Here is a 15,488-nt window from a genome sequence, read left to right as displayed (position 1 = left end):
TTTTGTTTTCAATTGTACAATTTTTATAATTGTGTTTATATACCCAAAATAATTGGCCCACTTACCAAACGCAGTCGCTTCTCATTGTTCAATTCTGATCTTCTTTTAGTGTTGATTTGAAAAATAAAAATGAAAAAACAACGAACGACTGAGTTGGCATTGGAAATTGTATTTTAGACGCATTTGAATATCAAAACGCACCACGTCACTCATGGCGTCAATCTGAAATTATTTCAAATAAGGTCACAAAGCAAACAATAATGAGCTCGTATGCAAATTTACATGCTCTCCTACTGATAATTTTTCATCGCGTTCTATTTACTTAACTGAAACAATAGTACAGGGGAATGTTTAAATGTGAATGCTAAGGCGATGATTTCAAGAAACATTTTTTATCGTTGACATTCATTCCAAATTATTTATTAATATTTTGATTTTAAATATTAGAATGCAAATGAATACGTACAATAAAATCACATAAAATACACATTGATTATACAATGATGACATACAGGAACACATTGAAAGAATACGGTAGACTGACAGCAGACAAACTAGCAAATTCAACCAATGACAGCGATTTGAAAATTCAAAAATGACCTATATAAATGGAAACGATTACCGTAAAGTTCCCGCCAAAATTTGAAAATCATTTTCTTTTATGAAATTATGAATTATTCTATTATTATGCATATTATGTAATTCTATTATTGAATTTTATATATTCACTCTTGAATTGTAACTGTTTTCATGCTTTCTTTCAAGTGTCTCAAGTGTAATGCTTTTCCAATGGAATAAAGTAACAATAATATTGTTTTTAATAATGAAAGGAATTAAAATTACATAACAGATCACAGCAGTATTACATTTTCCCATAATTTTGTATGAGCATTTCGAAATTTTTGCGGCTTTAATTCAGATAAGTTTATGCCACCTGAATGAAAACAATTATAGTGTAATTTTGTCAAACTAATGTGAATTGGATATAAAAGAACATTATTGAGACCTATTGAGAAAGAGATTTTGCAGTGGCTTGCTGATGATGTTGCAAAAATGTCTGTGATACAAGTAATGGAAATGCTATTGTAGCATCGCAAAACAATTTGACAGGCTTGGCATCGCTGCGTATTTTTCCCCAAGAAACAGCCTCATCTGGAAGAGCACCCGCATCCGAACCATCATATTCTTGAGCAGTGTTCACAAAAACGGAATAGTTTGCTCCGTTTCGCTAAAATAAAAGCAATCCCCATTAATAAATCAACAAACACTGCGTTTGTTTTGAATATTAATAAACTGAACCATCAAATTGGCATTGCAAACGTGATGCTTTATCAGTCCAGCTCCGAGTATTATCATCCCTGTTTTGACGGACTTGACTGCCATATCGTTAATCAGACGAACGTCTACAAGAATTGTAAAAGAAATTCAAGAACGCTTACTCAAGAATACTCAAAAAGAACATACCTTCTACAATATCCAATTTCAATGGAGAACGATGAATGGAATGAAAATACAACATATCGCCCAGAGATCCGTCAGTGATACCTGGACAAAACACTGGAATTTTGTTTTTTGCTGCCCAGTAGTAAATGGACTGTGAACAATTGATTTCCTGCCCTAATCTGTAAATTAGTTTATGAGGAGTCCAGCTTACATTCTAAATACAAATGAAATAATAAATTCACAATCCGCATACTTCAAAGCAGCTAGCTGCTGATAATTTATTCAACCTGTGTTGTCTGCTCTTCGACAAGTTTGTCTAAAATAGGCATCAACCAATCTTCAAAAAGACAATAATTTCGATTTGGAATCAACAAATCTCCAATACGATTGAAGCCCTTCTGCCGCAACTGCGCGCCGTCAAGTCGAAAATCACCCAAATATGTTGGCGCCAAACATTTTATTAAATCTTCCTCTATGCCGCCTGCGCTCGTCACCAAGCAATCAACCTGAGAATGGCAATTAATAAACAATTGCAAAATTAATCTGAATTTCACAATTAAAACTTAATTTGGTTGAAATTCAAAAAACGAAAACAGAAAAATAAAACTTACCATGTTATGCTCTACTAAGAAACGAATCACTTCTCGCAGGCCAGATGATATCATATTGGACGTGTAAGCCAAAAATATTGTACATCCTGTTTTGGGACGAAAAAAATTTGGAAATTCAAATTCACTCAACGATGGATCTTCAAATTCAGGAATTGATTTTTTTTCGTCCAACTGCAATCATATTTTGAATAAAACTCACGTTCATTTACATTTGTAGTGAGTATATACCATTTTATTTATCTGAATGACAGAATCTGAAAAGCTCTTCGCCTGAAAACCCGTAGTAGCGAAAGAGTTGAACAATTCTGAATAATCGTTCAGCTTAACGTTGAAATCGTAACCATGCACAGGAACAGCATTGCATGGCATTGGTTCAGACATTTTCAAAACCGCACATTCTGCTTGTGACAACAGGCTATTTGCCTTATTGAAATTTCGACCATTCTTAAAAATTTAAACCCACAATGAGTGAAAATAACATTTTTTTCTGAAACTTAGAAGTAATATAAATCATTCATACTACATTTACAAAAATCAAATTAAAAGACATAATATAAGAGTATTTTTTTAAGCGCATGCATTTTTTCATTAAATCACAACTTGATTGAATGCTCATAAATGTAAAAATGTTTCACCTGCTCATTAGTTTGATGAAAGTATGCACCATCATCTTTTTCTGAACTCTTTTGACGACAAATACTGTTCTCCATCTACAAGCGAATCGTCCGTATCTTCATTAAAGCAGTTCTCAGTACTACCAATAGCAGGTGTAGTAAAATGAAATTTCCAACGTCAATTAACAAGCTGTAGTCGACAATGTTCTTTTATGAATCTAGAACAATTTTTTTCTCATAAACTTCTTATTCTAATGAACCAAACACTTGAAAATAAAAATATATACTGTAACCAATAAATTGATGCTCAAGTATTAATATGTGTATTTGAAAATTTCACATGAAACATTTTACTAATGGAAATTCGATTCCACTTAAAAATTTATACAATCAACTACAAGTTACCAGTCCTCTGATTGTTTTTATCTACTGATAAAGCCTAATAATAATCGTTACAATCAGAAATTCTGATGATCAAAACATTTTGTGCAATGTATTATTATATTGGTCTTGTATCTTTCATTTTTCAAACAATTTCAGTTATTTGAAAATTTCAAACTAAATATAATTTGATTAACAACTGCAACGATGAACATACATCAATCCAATTATTTTTGATCCACTTCACTAATGTCAATTACGACCATTGAAAATATTCTTCTGATAACATTCAGTGCAATGTTTTAGGCAAATTTTGATGCTATCGTAAAAACGCTTACTTTTCGATTTATGTAAACATAAAAGAATTAAAAATTATTATACATATTAAGCATATGCAACTACAAGATAAAATTGAAAGCAACACTGTATCAATTATATATGATCATCGTGTAGTGATAATCATGATAAAAGCATACGTATGTATGTATTCATTTCTGTTATTTAACATTTGTTGAGCAACAAACAGCCATCAGTGAATACACGAACGTGTTGATAAAACGTTATAAAAAGTCAAAGAAATTCGATAATCATTCCAGTTCAATTCAAGCTTATTATGTTCCTTTAATTTTGCATAATTGTCTTGTTGAATTCATTTTCACATAAATAAATAATAATAAATTGATTTGTATGGAAAAATAAAAATTTCAAAGAACAACTTTCAGACAGCCACCTTGAATAGAAACGTCAGTTTGGAACAACTGCTGCATTATTATTATTATGTTTATTATTATTATTATTATTATTATTAGAACATAACGCACAACAAAGAAGCGGTTCGAGCAGTAGTAAGAAGTAGTAAATAAAGATGAGAGGAAAAGACAAAAAGAATAAACTGCGAATAGAAAGAGCTGGTAGAAACATCAATTTGTTGCTGAGCTTAGTGCAGTCGTTCGAAACAAAGTGCCTTCAAGCTGCGAAATGCAAAACTGCAGAGTTTTTTTAATGCTAATAAATGGCACAAGTGCACATGGCAAAAACTGCGAAGTGACAGTTTGGAACTTCAGCTGGTTTCGACTGCAGCCCACCGTTTCAGTTAAATTATAATAAGTATGTTGAAAAATTTAATGTTTGTTTTAATAATGCCATCTATACTTGCTGTTGCAATGATCTCGTCAGTCAATGAGTTTGAAATAGGAGAATTTTTACAAAGTTACTTTTCTCTCAGTACACGCCAAAACTTTTTTAAAAATATAATTTCTTAATTTGAAAAAAAAGATTCACAAAAATTGCATGCACTGAACTATTGCATAATTCCCCCAACAACAACCGATAAAATTGACAACTGCAGTAAATTCAGCCTACATAATAAGTAAATTTCTTTTCCATAAAATTAAACTTGCAATACATCCTCCTCCCCAACCACATACTTGCATGCAACGATGAAAAATATAACTAAATTTATAGTCAATTACTTCCTCATAAAAAACAACTATAAAATAAAGATAAACTAATCATCTGGACATAGAATAAGCAATAAAATGTTGTCTAATGAAATTACACTACTCCTCACTGAGGAATATATATTCCAAGTACTTTTTTTGCATTAACGAAAGAAAAAAAATTACAAGCATAAAATGTCTGTTTTGTCGGAATGCATGATGCGTATAAACTCTGTTGCAATATTATTAACCAATTTATATGACATTAATTTCGTTAATTCAATTTAACTGAACACCTTTTGTATGATTGCAATTGTCATTAGAGCAACGTTTTCACATTTTCATCATTTAAAAAACTTTGCGCTTTGGAGCAAAGCAATGAACATTCACTTCGATAATATTCAGGCGAATATGCAAACTGAAAGGGAAACCCAAAGAAAAAGCAAAATATGAGATCTTTTTTTCATTAAAATTCTCATTATCACTTTTATCACTTTATTTCAAAATACTCTTAAAAATAAATGACAACATTCATGAAACGAAAATGAATAGCAAATTGCTGCTGCGTTGCATTCATTTATAGTAAAAAACAATTTGCTGAATCAGTACCCCTTTTACATATTTAAAAAATGAATATCAGTGTTGAAAAGATAAAAGTAAAAATAAATATCAAATGTCACATGTGAATTGTCTTTCTTCTGTTGAAATAAAAAATTTTTTAATATCAAGAAAACAATAAATATTAGAACATTGTTGGATCAAAGTGCAATTGCTCGAAAATATTTCATGCAAATAATTTGAAAAATGAAATTTAAAACGAAAAAATGCAGCAAAATGTGAGCTTGATCAATTTCCACACAAACGTGCTTCACATTTCACAAAAGCTTATATTTTTTTTTATCATTTTCATCCATCCCCCTTGCAAGTAAAATGATCAACATCTATCTCACGTTGTCAACACAAAATCTGAGAATCTTTCACAAATGTGAAAGCTGCTGAATGCTGAATTAATGTAGATTCTTCATCTGACAAAAAATGTATATATGAGCAGCAGGAAAAAAAAACAAAAATGACGCGAGCCGTTTTTGAAAATTTCTCAGCTGAACTATCTGATAGATAAATGAATAAAAAAAAAATTTTTTTTCCCACTGACTATCAATGAATTTAGTTTTATTTGGTTTATATGAAGATTTTATGGCCTGATTAATTGTTCAAAATCCAAAAGAAAAAACAAATAGCAACTGTCAATCAAATCAATCAATTGAACCAATTCAAATGTATCGTCATATAATAAAATGATTGCAAAAATTCAAAATATGCATAAACCAAATCAAATTATCTCACCTATGTCAATATTAACATTTTTTTTGGAAAAATTTTATTCATTGTAAAAATTTTCAAAAGAAGAATTCATCTTTCAAAAATTACCGTACACGCTGTGGTTGCCGTTTGTTTAAGCAATAATAATGCAGCATAAATTTTCCTTTTCCTCATTTGCTGTTCACAATAGCAGTAATAAATTGAAAAAGACGACTAAATAACGTTTCACATAAAATTGATACATCATTTTCATAATTTCTTAGCTAGTCAAGCAGAATGATTTTCTAAAAATGCAACATCTTTCGATAAAATAAAATTTTTCAACTGAAATTATATAAATGATAATAATAATAATAATAATAAGCATTCTTGTTCTTTATTATCCAGCTGAATCGATAGCAGTAATTTCTGTCACGCATTTTGTTCATTGTGGAACAATGGAAATGATTTTTCTTTGTACAAATGATGTATTGTTTGAATATAATTAATACAATAATTCCATATTGCTTTTGTATTTTCAAGAAACTTGTTGGAAAAGATGAAAAATGATGCAAAGATTATTTTTCAATTTCATCTCTACAATTGAACAGATATTGTGCTTTCATTTGGACATTTTCGAATTAATGTTCAGTGCGTGTTCAAACACAATTTACCAAATAAATGAACAAGAAGCAATAAATTACAACAATCTCATCTTAACATCACAATTCAGTATTTTCAAAAAAAAATCATCCTCAACCATTCAAAAATTGCTACACATAACAACAACCCAAAAGCGTAATCATTTAATGTTAATTTTTCTTTACGTCAATATTTTCCATATTCCCTGAACGGATATGGGGTTTTTTCTTATTATTCTTTTTTTTCACGCCATTACAATTGTTAGAATTTAGAATTCCACTAGGGGGCAACTTTTGATTCCGTCACGGAACCATTTAGCGGCTTTTCAAAACGACCCCATCATCCTCGTAGGCTTTATATGTTCAGTGATGGCAAATTGTTGAACATTAAGCAGTAAAAAAAGGAAAAAACAAGCTCGCAATTTGCACGCATTTGTCAAGCATAATCAATGCAAAATGACGACTGCATGATTCAAAAAATTATATAACATAACATTTCACAATTGTTGGTCAACTTAATTCTTTTATTAATGAATACATATATATATCAGTTAGTTGGCGCATGTAACTTGTTTCCTTGATTGCGGCACACCCATTTTATAAAGTAAAAACTTACCAAGGGAGAAAATAAGAGCGTCGACAAATAAATGTCAAATGAAAGAAAAATACCCCCAAGCGATGAATGTGTCACTAGTGAATTATTTCACCTGTATAGATGGATAGATAAATACATGTGAACATGCATACGAACTATAGTAGTTGTAGTAATTGTAGTAGTAGTGGTAGTGGTGTTGGTGGTGCTAAAGTAAAATGAATGAAAGCTTTCGGTTTCAGTAGCTAATTTTCCAAGTCATAAAATTTCAATTCATAATCGACCATTTACACAAGCTTTCTGCGCTTGTTGAATCGATGCAGTGCGTGTTCAACGTATTCCCAATGGCGATGCGCGTATTTCCCACTCCCAGCCAATCGTTCAGAGAAGAGCATTTCCATTCACCACCGGTTCAAAACTTCCATTACTTACTGTAAACAAAAATTCTCAAATTCAGCCACCACATTTCAATTCTATTCGTCTGCTATTCACGTTGCCAACAGACAGACAGCATTAAATCTTTCTTCAAAAGTAAGTTCTATTCTATTTGAAACTAAATAATTCCCTTCAATAATGCAAAAGTCAACTTTCAAACCAAGTCCATTGAAATGTATAGTAGAAATTTCACCGTATTTATTATAATTAATTAATTAATTATTCTAATTAATTTACATTTTTGTTTCGATTCAGTAAAGTATATATTCCAAATACTGCCTTCAAATAAATTCGCTTACAAATAAATAATACAACAATGGGAACAACCAGTTTCAATACAGAGCACCTTTCCTGAAATATGTACAATCACTGCAAGCTGGTCGGCTTGCTTCCACAAATGAGAACATTCTTATGCCTGAATATTTGGATAAATAGGAATTTTTTTTCTCTTGTAAATCATCAAGCTAAAACCAACCACACTTGAAATATATATTTGTGTAAAAATTTTTGAATAACAACGTTCCAATTTGAATTTAATTGTCAATTTTTTTAACCAACATATACTATGCTCATAAAATATATTGATTTTTTTAAATATAAGCACAAGTCATTTCCCAAAGAAAGTTCTTATGTGATCTGAAAAGATTATTTGCAATTAGCTCTACACCTTTGTATAAAGTAAGTTACAATCTCTCGCCACTACATTGTAGCGCACCAAAGTTGAAAGCTGAATCGCTCAATAAATCAGCACGTCAAAGGCCACAATGAATGTCATTGTTCAATTTCAAATGTGTGCACATTCGTTATTATTTTTTTGAAAGTATAAATCAATCATTCAAATTATAAAAATTGAAAACGTCATATCAATTATGTCATGATCAATTTTTACATGCTTAAAAAAATATTAATCTTTTCATCCGTTTAATCATTAGCGCTGCTAATTGATTAAAAAACATAAATAATTTCTTTAAATCTATCATTGCAAATGCGTGAGAATGAGGAAAGAAATAATGAGCAGGTAACAAGGAAAAAGAACAAATGGAAAGCAAGCGCATCTTTTCCTTCATGCCATATTACTTGACAATATTATTAGGTGGGGAATAAATTTTAAAAAAGAGATGGTGTAAAAATTTTTCATACAACCGGGAAGCGCGATTGTATTATTACTGAATTGAAGCTTTTCATAAGAGAAAGAAGACAAAAAAGTAAGACGATTATAAATACATCGTAATATTGGATATCAATTTGAAATGTCAAAAACTATGCATGAATTTAAACATTTCAAGAATTTTTTTTGATAAAACAAAGCATGCAAAAATTCCCATTTTAAATTCAACTGATTCAACATTCAAAGATTTTTATTTTTGCAAATTCTTCCCTTGTGAAAAGTATTCTCCCTGAATTAAAATCAACAAACATTTTACACCTCTGTTTGCTGATGTGATTAGCATTGCAAAAGAGTTCAGCACTAACGCAGCACACTTTAACTAAATTGAATACTGATAATTAATTATCTATCTATCCTATGACGAGCTGAATCTTTTTCATCTTTTCATAAGTATATATATATCTTAATTTTTTCTTTATATATTGTCCCCATACAGAGATATATAAATAATAAATGAAGCTCGAAAATGAATACTACTTTTCCCATAGAAAATTCACAATTACGCTGAATGGAAAGTAGTAATTCACGCAAAACATCATTTTTATCGTTTCAAATAATCGCCAAGGAACAAGAGATATTTTCCACAGTCGTCCACTTAATGTTAAGGCTTTTATTGTTGGCTGTCCAATTCAGAGATGAAATTATTTTCCAATGTGAATCATGCAATTGAATGTCGATGAGAAAATAAACGTTTCATGACAATTTCAACGCTAACTCTATAATAATAATAATAACGCTCCTATCAATACTGTTAGCATATATATATATATATATATTTAGCAATAATGCTAATGAACGAGCTTGTTTCTGCAAAAATAACCAATCCAACTAGTATTATTAGTTTGTTCCTCAAAGTAGAACTGGAAAGAATCTGCCTTGTCAAATAAAAGTAAAGAAATAAATAATCTTCTCAAACTTAATGCCACAGCTAACGATTAATATAGGAGTCAAATGGAAGTTTTCCATTTTATCATTTGCACTAATAATAAAGCATCACTTTGTAAGTGAAAATTATCGTTCTAATTATTCATCTTCTTCGCTTTTATCTAATTTTTAAAGTATAAAATCCAAGATATGTTCCTTTTTTTCTGGCAGTTCTTCTCCAACACTGGCAAGCTAGTAAGTAGTACATTGTATCGAAATTTTGATACCTTTTCCTTAGTTGTTTAGCTAGCACAAATTTGAAAAGCATTCCAACCGAATGTATCCAGTTGGATAGAAGTTTAAAAATCAATAATCACACGCTGACGCACATGTAAATATGTACATTTATTTATTCATTCGTTCACTTGCCAAGCTCTTGTTATTTAATTGTTGTTGTTGTCAGTTTGTCAGTGTCTTCTTCATCAGCAGCTTCTTCATTTCCGATTCTATTTCTGCTGTTGGCATTCGTCCAAAACTTATTCTCTGCACATGTTTTCTCCAACTTTTCCCAACAATCTCAAACTAATTAGTAGCGCTACAGCGTTTCTGTTGATGTTAATTCAGTTCTGCTTACTTAAACAATTCTACTACTCAAGTGAAAAATATTCTGATCAACTACTAATTCCATACATATATGTACATATTTTTTTTAAAAATTCATTCTAATCATTCAAACAATAACGTCATAACATAGAACCCACCTTTCTACACTGTTCACATACAATAAATAACAGTTTATATAATGAAATTGATATGAAAAAGCAAAGTTTAAATCAAATAAAGCCGTGTGCGTCTAAATGTGTTAATTTACGTCAAAGTAGTGAAATGTTCACAACAACATTACAACGTCATTATCTTACAACAACATTTATAAGATATGTCTTTATTCTATTAATAGCGAATGCTACTACTACTACTTTTGAAACATTAAAAGCTTCTTTTTTCTAATGCTCCCAATGGCAATGCTTGTTCCCAACATCATCGTACTGATTGGTTGAAATGCATGAGAAAATTTTAAAAAAAGCACAGCAGAACAGATAAATCAAATATCTTATCGATATTCATCATTATTGGAATTAATATATTTTCAAAAGAAGCTGCTAATAGACTATTCTATATGCTATATGAAAGTGCAAGAAAAATGCAGTGTGAAAATTTCTGTGAAACGACAGCTGCGTGCTGCACTGCTTGCACAATGCTGACAATAATAATGACAAAACCAGACGCTGCTGTTTTTCAATAATCTGAGCAAAAGATGAGAGCGTTTTGACAAGCTGCATGCGAATAAGCCGGTTGCAAGTGGAATGAGCTTGAAAATTTCAACATCATTTAAAATTATATATATAATTTTCGATGCTTGAATGGACACACCGCACGCACGGCTCGTTCGTTCGCGCACATCCATTGATTGTCCATCGTTCATTCATTCTTTCACCAACATGCTTATAGTTTGCAAAGCCCAAGAAAACCGGGAGAGCAATAAGAACAGGTAAATAAACAAAATATGAAAATTCAAATATCAAGAAATTTGACATTAAAAAAAACTACATTGGCCACATTGTGCATGTTTTTTTGTTTGTGATCCAAGCATAAGCATCGAAAGAGCAAAAAAAAAGATTGATTTGCACCGTGCCGAAAAATGCGTCGTCCACTTCGCCACCGCGTCGAAGAGAGAGTAAGATATGGAAAAATTTATTTTACTTTTTAATTTGAAAATTTGTGACAATTTTCATTTGCCAAATTTGAAAATTCATCAGTATCGATTAATTCAATTCATCATCATCATCATCATCTGCATTTGCGAGTAAATAAAAAACAAGCAAAAATTGAATAGCATCGACGTTATTTAACAGCAGGTGTTCAATTTTCCATTTTAGCCGTTCAACATCTACAGACTTACTATACTCATACCGATAAATAATTTTCAACAATAATTTAGCAGCTAGTTTCCTATTTGTAATTTTATTGATTTCCATTTCTCTCCTGACCAACTATTTCACGCTGTTATCGTATTTTATATTTTAACCTAATTTTTGTTCAATTTTTCATTACAAAAAGTAAAAAAGAAATTGTTATGCAAATAACTTCAGCTCAAAGCATATTTTCTCAACAAGTAATATTTCAAAAAAAAAAAGAAAAGACAATACAATAAACACAATAATCAAATTAAAATTCACAGTTTAAATAAATTTCTCTACGTTGTTAAAAATTCATAAACCATCTTTGGTCATCTGTGAAAATATGAAATTTCACAAATCAACATCTACTGCAGCAACATCATTATCTATTGTTGGTGTTCCGCTCAAAAGGAGAGAAAGAAAGAAATAAGCACGTTCTTCTTCTTCTTCCCAGCTTTGAACAACAAACAAATTCACTTATTCACAGATCAACAATACATTATTATCACTATTCACCGAGAGAAAAATAATAATTTTCAAAAAACAGAATAATAATCAATTATTAATGAAAATGGAAAAATACGATTGAAAATGGATTTAATTATTTTTTTAGTTTTACAGTTAGTTAACCAGTAAATTAGTGAAATAAGAAAGAGAGAGAAAGAGACACGATGCGGTGCTTTGTGAAAGTTGCTCGTCACCTTGAATTAAGCGAGTGATCGATCGATTTGTTGAATTGATTCACGAAATCTGTATCACCAAAGTTTACTCGTAAAACAGTGTCAACAAAAGACTAGTGCTAAAGTGAAGAAGTTGCCGTTCTCTCTTGATATATTTCATGCGTCACTGATGCTTTGGAAATGTTGAAAAAGAAACCGACTGTGAAAATGCGCGCTCCTTTGCCACAATAAAATATGCAAATTGTCGTATTTAAAAAAAAATATTTCTTCTTTTTGATTTCAGCATTCAAAGAATTCGTTATTGCATTGTTGGGTAAAGATCATCGATCAATCGAACAAAAAAAATACAATGCAAATTGGTGACATCAAATTCGACGAGTCGGACGACAATGCAAAACTGGGCACCGGGGCTTTTGGTTCCGTGTACCGTGGGTCGGCGGATACAATTGGCCAAGTGGCGGTCAAAAAGCTACAACGTGAAGATGCCAAATTGGAAGAACTGACCGCTGTCCGACAGTTGAACAACAAACACATCTGCCGAATCCTTGACGTACTGTTCGATCCGACGCACTGCTACGTCGTGATGGAGCTGTGCGACTGCGACTTGAGCGCTTTCCTAGAACTGTCTGGCTCGTTGTCTGCGACCAATTTCGACACTGTCATGCAGGGTCTGGCAGTGGGCTACAAAGCCTTGCACGACATCAACATCATTCACCGGGATATTAAGCCGGCGAATATTTTATTGAAATATCACGTCGTCGATGAAGAAGATTCACAAGTGAAAATTATCGACGAAGTCAAGATTGGAGATTTCGGCTCTAGCCGCCTTACGGATACTAAATTGAACAGCAAGCTCATAGGCACGCCGATGTATATGGCACCGGAAATTGGCGCCAGTGTGCTTGACAACGTTGAATATGACTGCCAAGTAGACATGTGGTCCATTGGAGTTGTTCTGCACGAATGTCTCACAGGACAGGTCAGTTTAAAATTCTTTTTCTCTCCATTCTTAATTCAATTTTCCACAAATTAGAAAATCATCGTCAGGTTTTCATTTCAAAATATCTAAAACCAATCACCTTGTCATTCGTTGATACTGATTGCATGCCAGTTGATAGATAGTCGCTTACAAATGAGCTTTTTTTTCAAATTCAAATTTTAAATCACAAAAAACTTCTTTTACATCCATTCCCATTCATTTTCACTTTAAAATGCAAATTTATATATATCGTATTTAATCTTGTTTCATTTTATTCTTGAGATTCCATTTGATGAACAAGCGTTATGCCGGATGTTTCTGTTTGCGGCAAATCGCAATTACCAAGGCTATCACATGCCGCCGACTTTTCCCGAATGTGCAGAGGATTACAAAAAATTCATCATCAATTCACTTTTGCAATTAGATCCAAGCAAGCGGCTGACTCCGTCCGAATTTTACTGTGCCGCAGTGCATCATCCCAAGCTGCGTCGTTCCGGTTCCATGTCGTTGTTTCAGCGAAATAATGACCAAACTTTGGTGCTAGATTGTTCAAAATGTGCAGATGCTAATCAAGAACGAAAAACCTTCTTCGACTCCACCCTGAGATTGATTCTTTTCTACACCGCTTTACTCTATTATCAACAGAACACGGCTACCGTTGTGTAGCTATATTACGTAGATATTATCTCTTGTACATTGTTTGTATATGAATACAATTAATTTCTCATAGATTTTCTTGAAAATTTTCACTTGATAAATAAATATCCAATTTACTTTGCGTAGAAATCAAAAAAATTATAAAACAACAATAGAACAGTAAATTCTGCTGAGAAAAATTAAATATGAGCAAAAGTCCATTTCGCTCAAATTTTCCGTTTCTTTTTATTAGGCATTTATTACATTAAGCAGATAGGAAGCAAGCATTCAAGCAGTAAGTCGAACAACACTTCTCGCGTACAATTTAGGGAGTGTCAGAAAAGCCAGAGCAAGCAAAGAGCAAGAGAAAAGGAAACGACAGACGTTTCCAACAGTTATAGCAAACCAAAAACTTTGAAAACCCAAAAGCACCGTTAACAAACTGGTTGAAATCAACAATAAAGCAGACAACAGATGAAATGTTCGCAACATACGATAAGGGACAAAAATTAACGCTTTAAATTTACTGTAAAACTGCAACATAATGCCCATAAATAGTTGAAATATCATGTGGAAAATAACCGCCAAACCAATTTGGCCATGATATGAAGTAAAATGAGATTTGCTCATATAAATTTTGTTCAAATAAACTGAAATAAAGCCAACTAGTGAAAACAAGTTCGCTAAAAGCATAACCCATCCATGAAATGCAGCATTGCGTGGTATAAGCGAATATTTCCCATAGAATGCAAACGCCGCTTCAGTCAACAACAGTACATACTAAAATGGGGTCATTCAGTGATCACAGTCATGGAAAAAGAAATTATGAAGGAACATTTTTTCACTGTAGTGCAAATGCAATTTCTTCTGACAAATATCATTTAGGAAAAACTCATTCATTTGCCCACTTTTGCATTATCGTACATGTGCTACAGCTTCAGTAGCAGAATTTGAATTTAGATTTAAATATGACCAAAAATTTGAAAACAAATAAAAAAGAAAAAATGCTTGTCAATGAGGCAAAACCGAACTATTTTTGAATTGTTTAAATGCAAATATTATCTGTAAAACGGTTCACTGTGTGTATAATTTTATAAACAAGAAAGACTAAAAACCAAAAATTCACCACAAAACTCAAACACATTTCAATAAACAATGCACAGCATTAACTAGGTCAACAAGTATTTTAAATTTTACTTACCGCAGCAGTCATACAAAATGGATGCAGTGAAAACAGCGTTTGATATTTCAAGCAAATAAAAAACATGTAGCCTGTCAAACCAATAACGCATGAGTGGACGGAAATAGATTGTAGGAGGTCTTTCATTGTAGTGTTTCAGCAGCACTTTTGAAATCAAGAAATGATCACGCGTAATCTGAAAAATCAAAATTTGAAAATGGTGCAGATAACATTCCTTGCTACAGTATTATTCTTGATTTTCATTTAAAACTAGGTTAAAGCTAAAAAAAAGAATAATTATTATTTTGTCAGGAATTACCTTGATAAGACATATATGAAAATTTTCAGCATGCAAAACAGAAAGAAAAATCAGAAAATCATGACTAATTAATAATTATTACAAGTATTGATAATCAAGATTGTTGTAATTTGATTTAAAAAATATACAATTCATATAAATTTTAAACCGCATTAATCTGTAGAAATCAACGTCGAATTTAACAACTACTTAATATAAAACCAATAACTTTAATAAAATCAAAAAAAAGCAATAAACTACACATCATAA

General features: G+C 31.5%; 4 protein-coding genes across 4 annotated transcripts; 1 reads left to right on the top strand and 3 right to left on the bottom strand.

Moving 5' to 3' along the window:
• Positions 1–201: 201 nt before the first annotated feature.
• On the bottom strand, positions 202–213 carry Tsp_06825a (hypothetical protein; the record flags this gene model as incomplete). The annotated part of the gene is made up of 1 exon (XM_003380621.1): positions 202–213. A coding segment is annotated over exon 1 (12 nt), but the record flags the coding sequence as incomplete, so codon positions are not given.
• Positions 214–1,006: 793 nt separating this feature from the next.
• Positions 1,007–2,764, bottom strand: Tsp_06824 (deoxyhypusine synthase). The gene is made up of 7 exons (XM_003380620.1): positions 2,690–2,764; positions 2,283–2,498; positions 2,055–2,225; positions 1,731–1,949; positions 1,465–1,657; positions 1,267–1,403; positions 1,007–1,228 (listed from the first exon to the last, which is right to left on the bottom strand). The coding sequence occupies exons 1-7, from the start codon at positions 2,762–2,764 to the stop codon at positions 1,007–1,009; spliced, it is 1,233 nt and encodes a 410-aa protein (XP_003380668.1).
• An 8,422-nt stretch (positions 2,765–11,186) lies between these two features.
• Positions 11,187–13,770, top strand: Tsp_06823 (putative serine/threonine-protein kinase unc-51). The gene is made up of 3 exons (XM_003380619.1): positions 11,187–11,222; positions 12,409–13,104; positions 13,387–13,770. The coding sequence occupies exons 1-3, from the start codon at positions 11,187–11,189 to the stop codon at positions 13,768–13,770; spliced, it is 1,116 nt and encodes a 371-aa protein (XP_003380667.1).
• Positions 13,771–14,263: 493 nt separating this feature from the next.
• Positions 14,264–15,392, bottom strand: Tsp_06822 (conserved hypothetical protein). The gene is made up of 5 exons (XM_003380618.1): positions 15,388–15,392; positions 15,192–15,201; positions 15,006–15,116; positions 14,437–14,520; positions 14,264–14,365 (listed from the first exon to the last, which is right to left on the bottom strand). The coding sequence occupies exons 1-5, from the start codon at positions 15,390–15,392 to the stop codon at positions 14,264–14,266; spliced, it is 312 nt and encodes a 103-aa protein (XP_003380666.1).
• Positions 15,393–15,488: the final 96 nt, after the last annotated feature.

Source organism: Trichinella spiralis, assembly GCF_000181795.1.
Source record: "Trichinella spiralis strain ISS 195 chromosome Unknown Scfld2, whole genome shotgun sequence".
In the NCBI taxonomy this organism is placed as follows: Eukaryota; Metazoa; Nematoda; class Enoplea; order Trichinellida; family Trichinellidae; genus Trichinella; species Trichinella spiralis.
This window is presented reverse-complemented; position numbering and strand designations above follow the sequence as displayed.

Bases quoted from the DNA above. Each gene is read 5' to 3' on its own strand.
- Tsp_06823 (XM_003380619.1), top strand. From the start codon at position 11,187: ATGCGTCGTCCACTTCGCCACCGCGTCGAAGAGAGA. The intron at 11,223-12,408 runs GTAAGATATGGA...TTTTGATTTCAG, and splicing joins GCCACCGCGTCGAAGAGAGA to CATTCAAAGAATTCGTTATT. The intron at 13,105-13,386 runs GTCAGTTTAAAA...TTTATTCTTGAG, and splicing joins ACGAATGTCTCACAGGACAG to ATTCCATTTGATGAACAAGC.
- Tsp_06824 (XM_003380620.1), bottom strand. From the start codon at position 2,764: ATGGAGAACAGTATTTGTCGTCAAAAGAGTTCAGAAAAAGATGATGGT. The intron at 2,499-2,689 runs GTGAAACATTTT...TAAATTTTTAAG, and splicing joins TTCATCAAACTAATGAGCAG to AATGGTCGAAATTTCAATAA. The intron at 1,658-1,730 runs GTTGAATAAATT...ATTTGTATTTAG, and splicing joins TCGAAGAGCAGACAACACAG to AATGTAAGCTGGACTCCTCA.
- Tsp_06822 (XM_003380618.1), bottom strand. The intron at 14,521-15,005 runs GTTTTTTATTTG...ACCCCATTTTAG, and splicing joins ATTGGTTTGACAGGCTACAT to TATGTACTGTTGTTGACTGA. The intron at 14,366-14,436 runs GTTATGCTTTTA...AATTTATATGAG, and splicing joins ATGCTGCATTTCATGGATGG to CAAATCTCATTTTACTTCAT.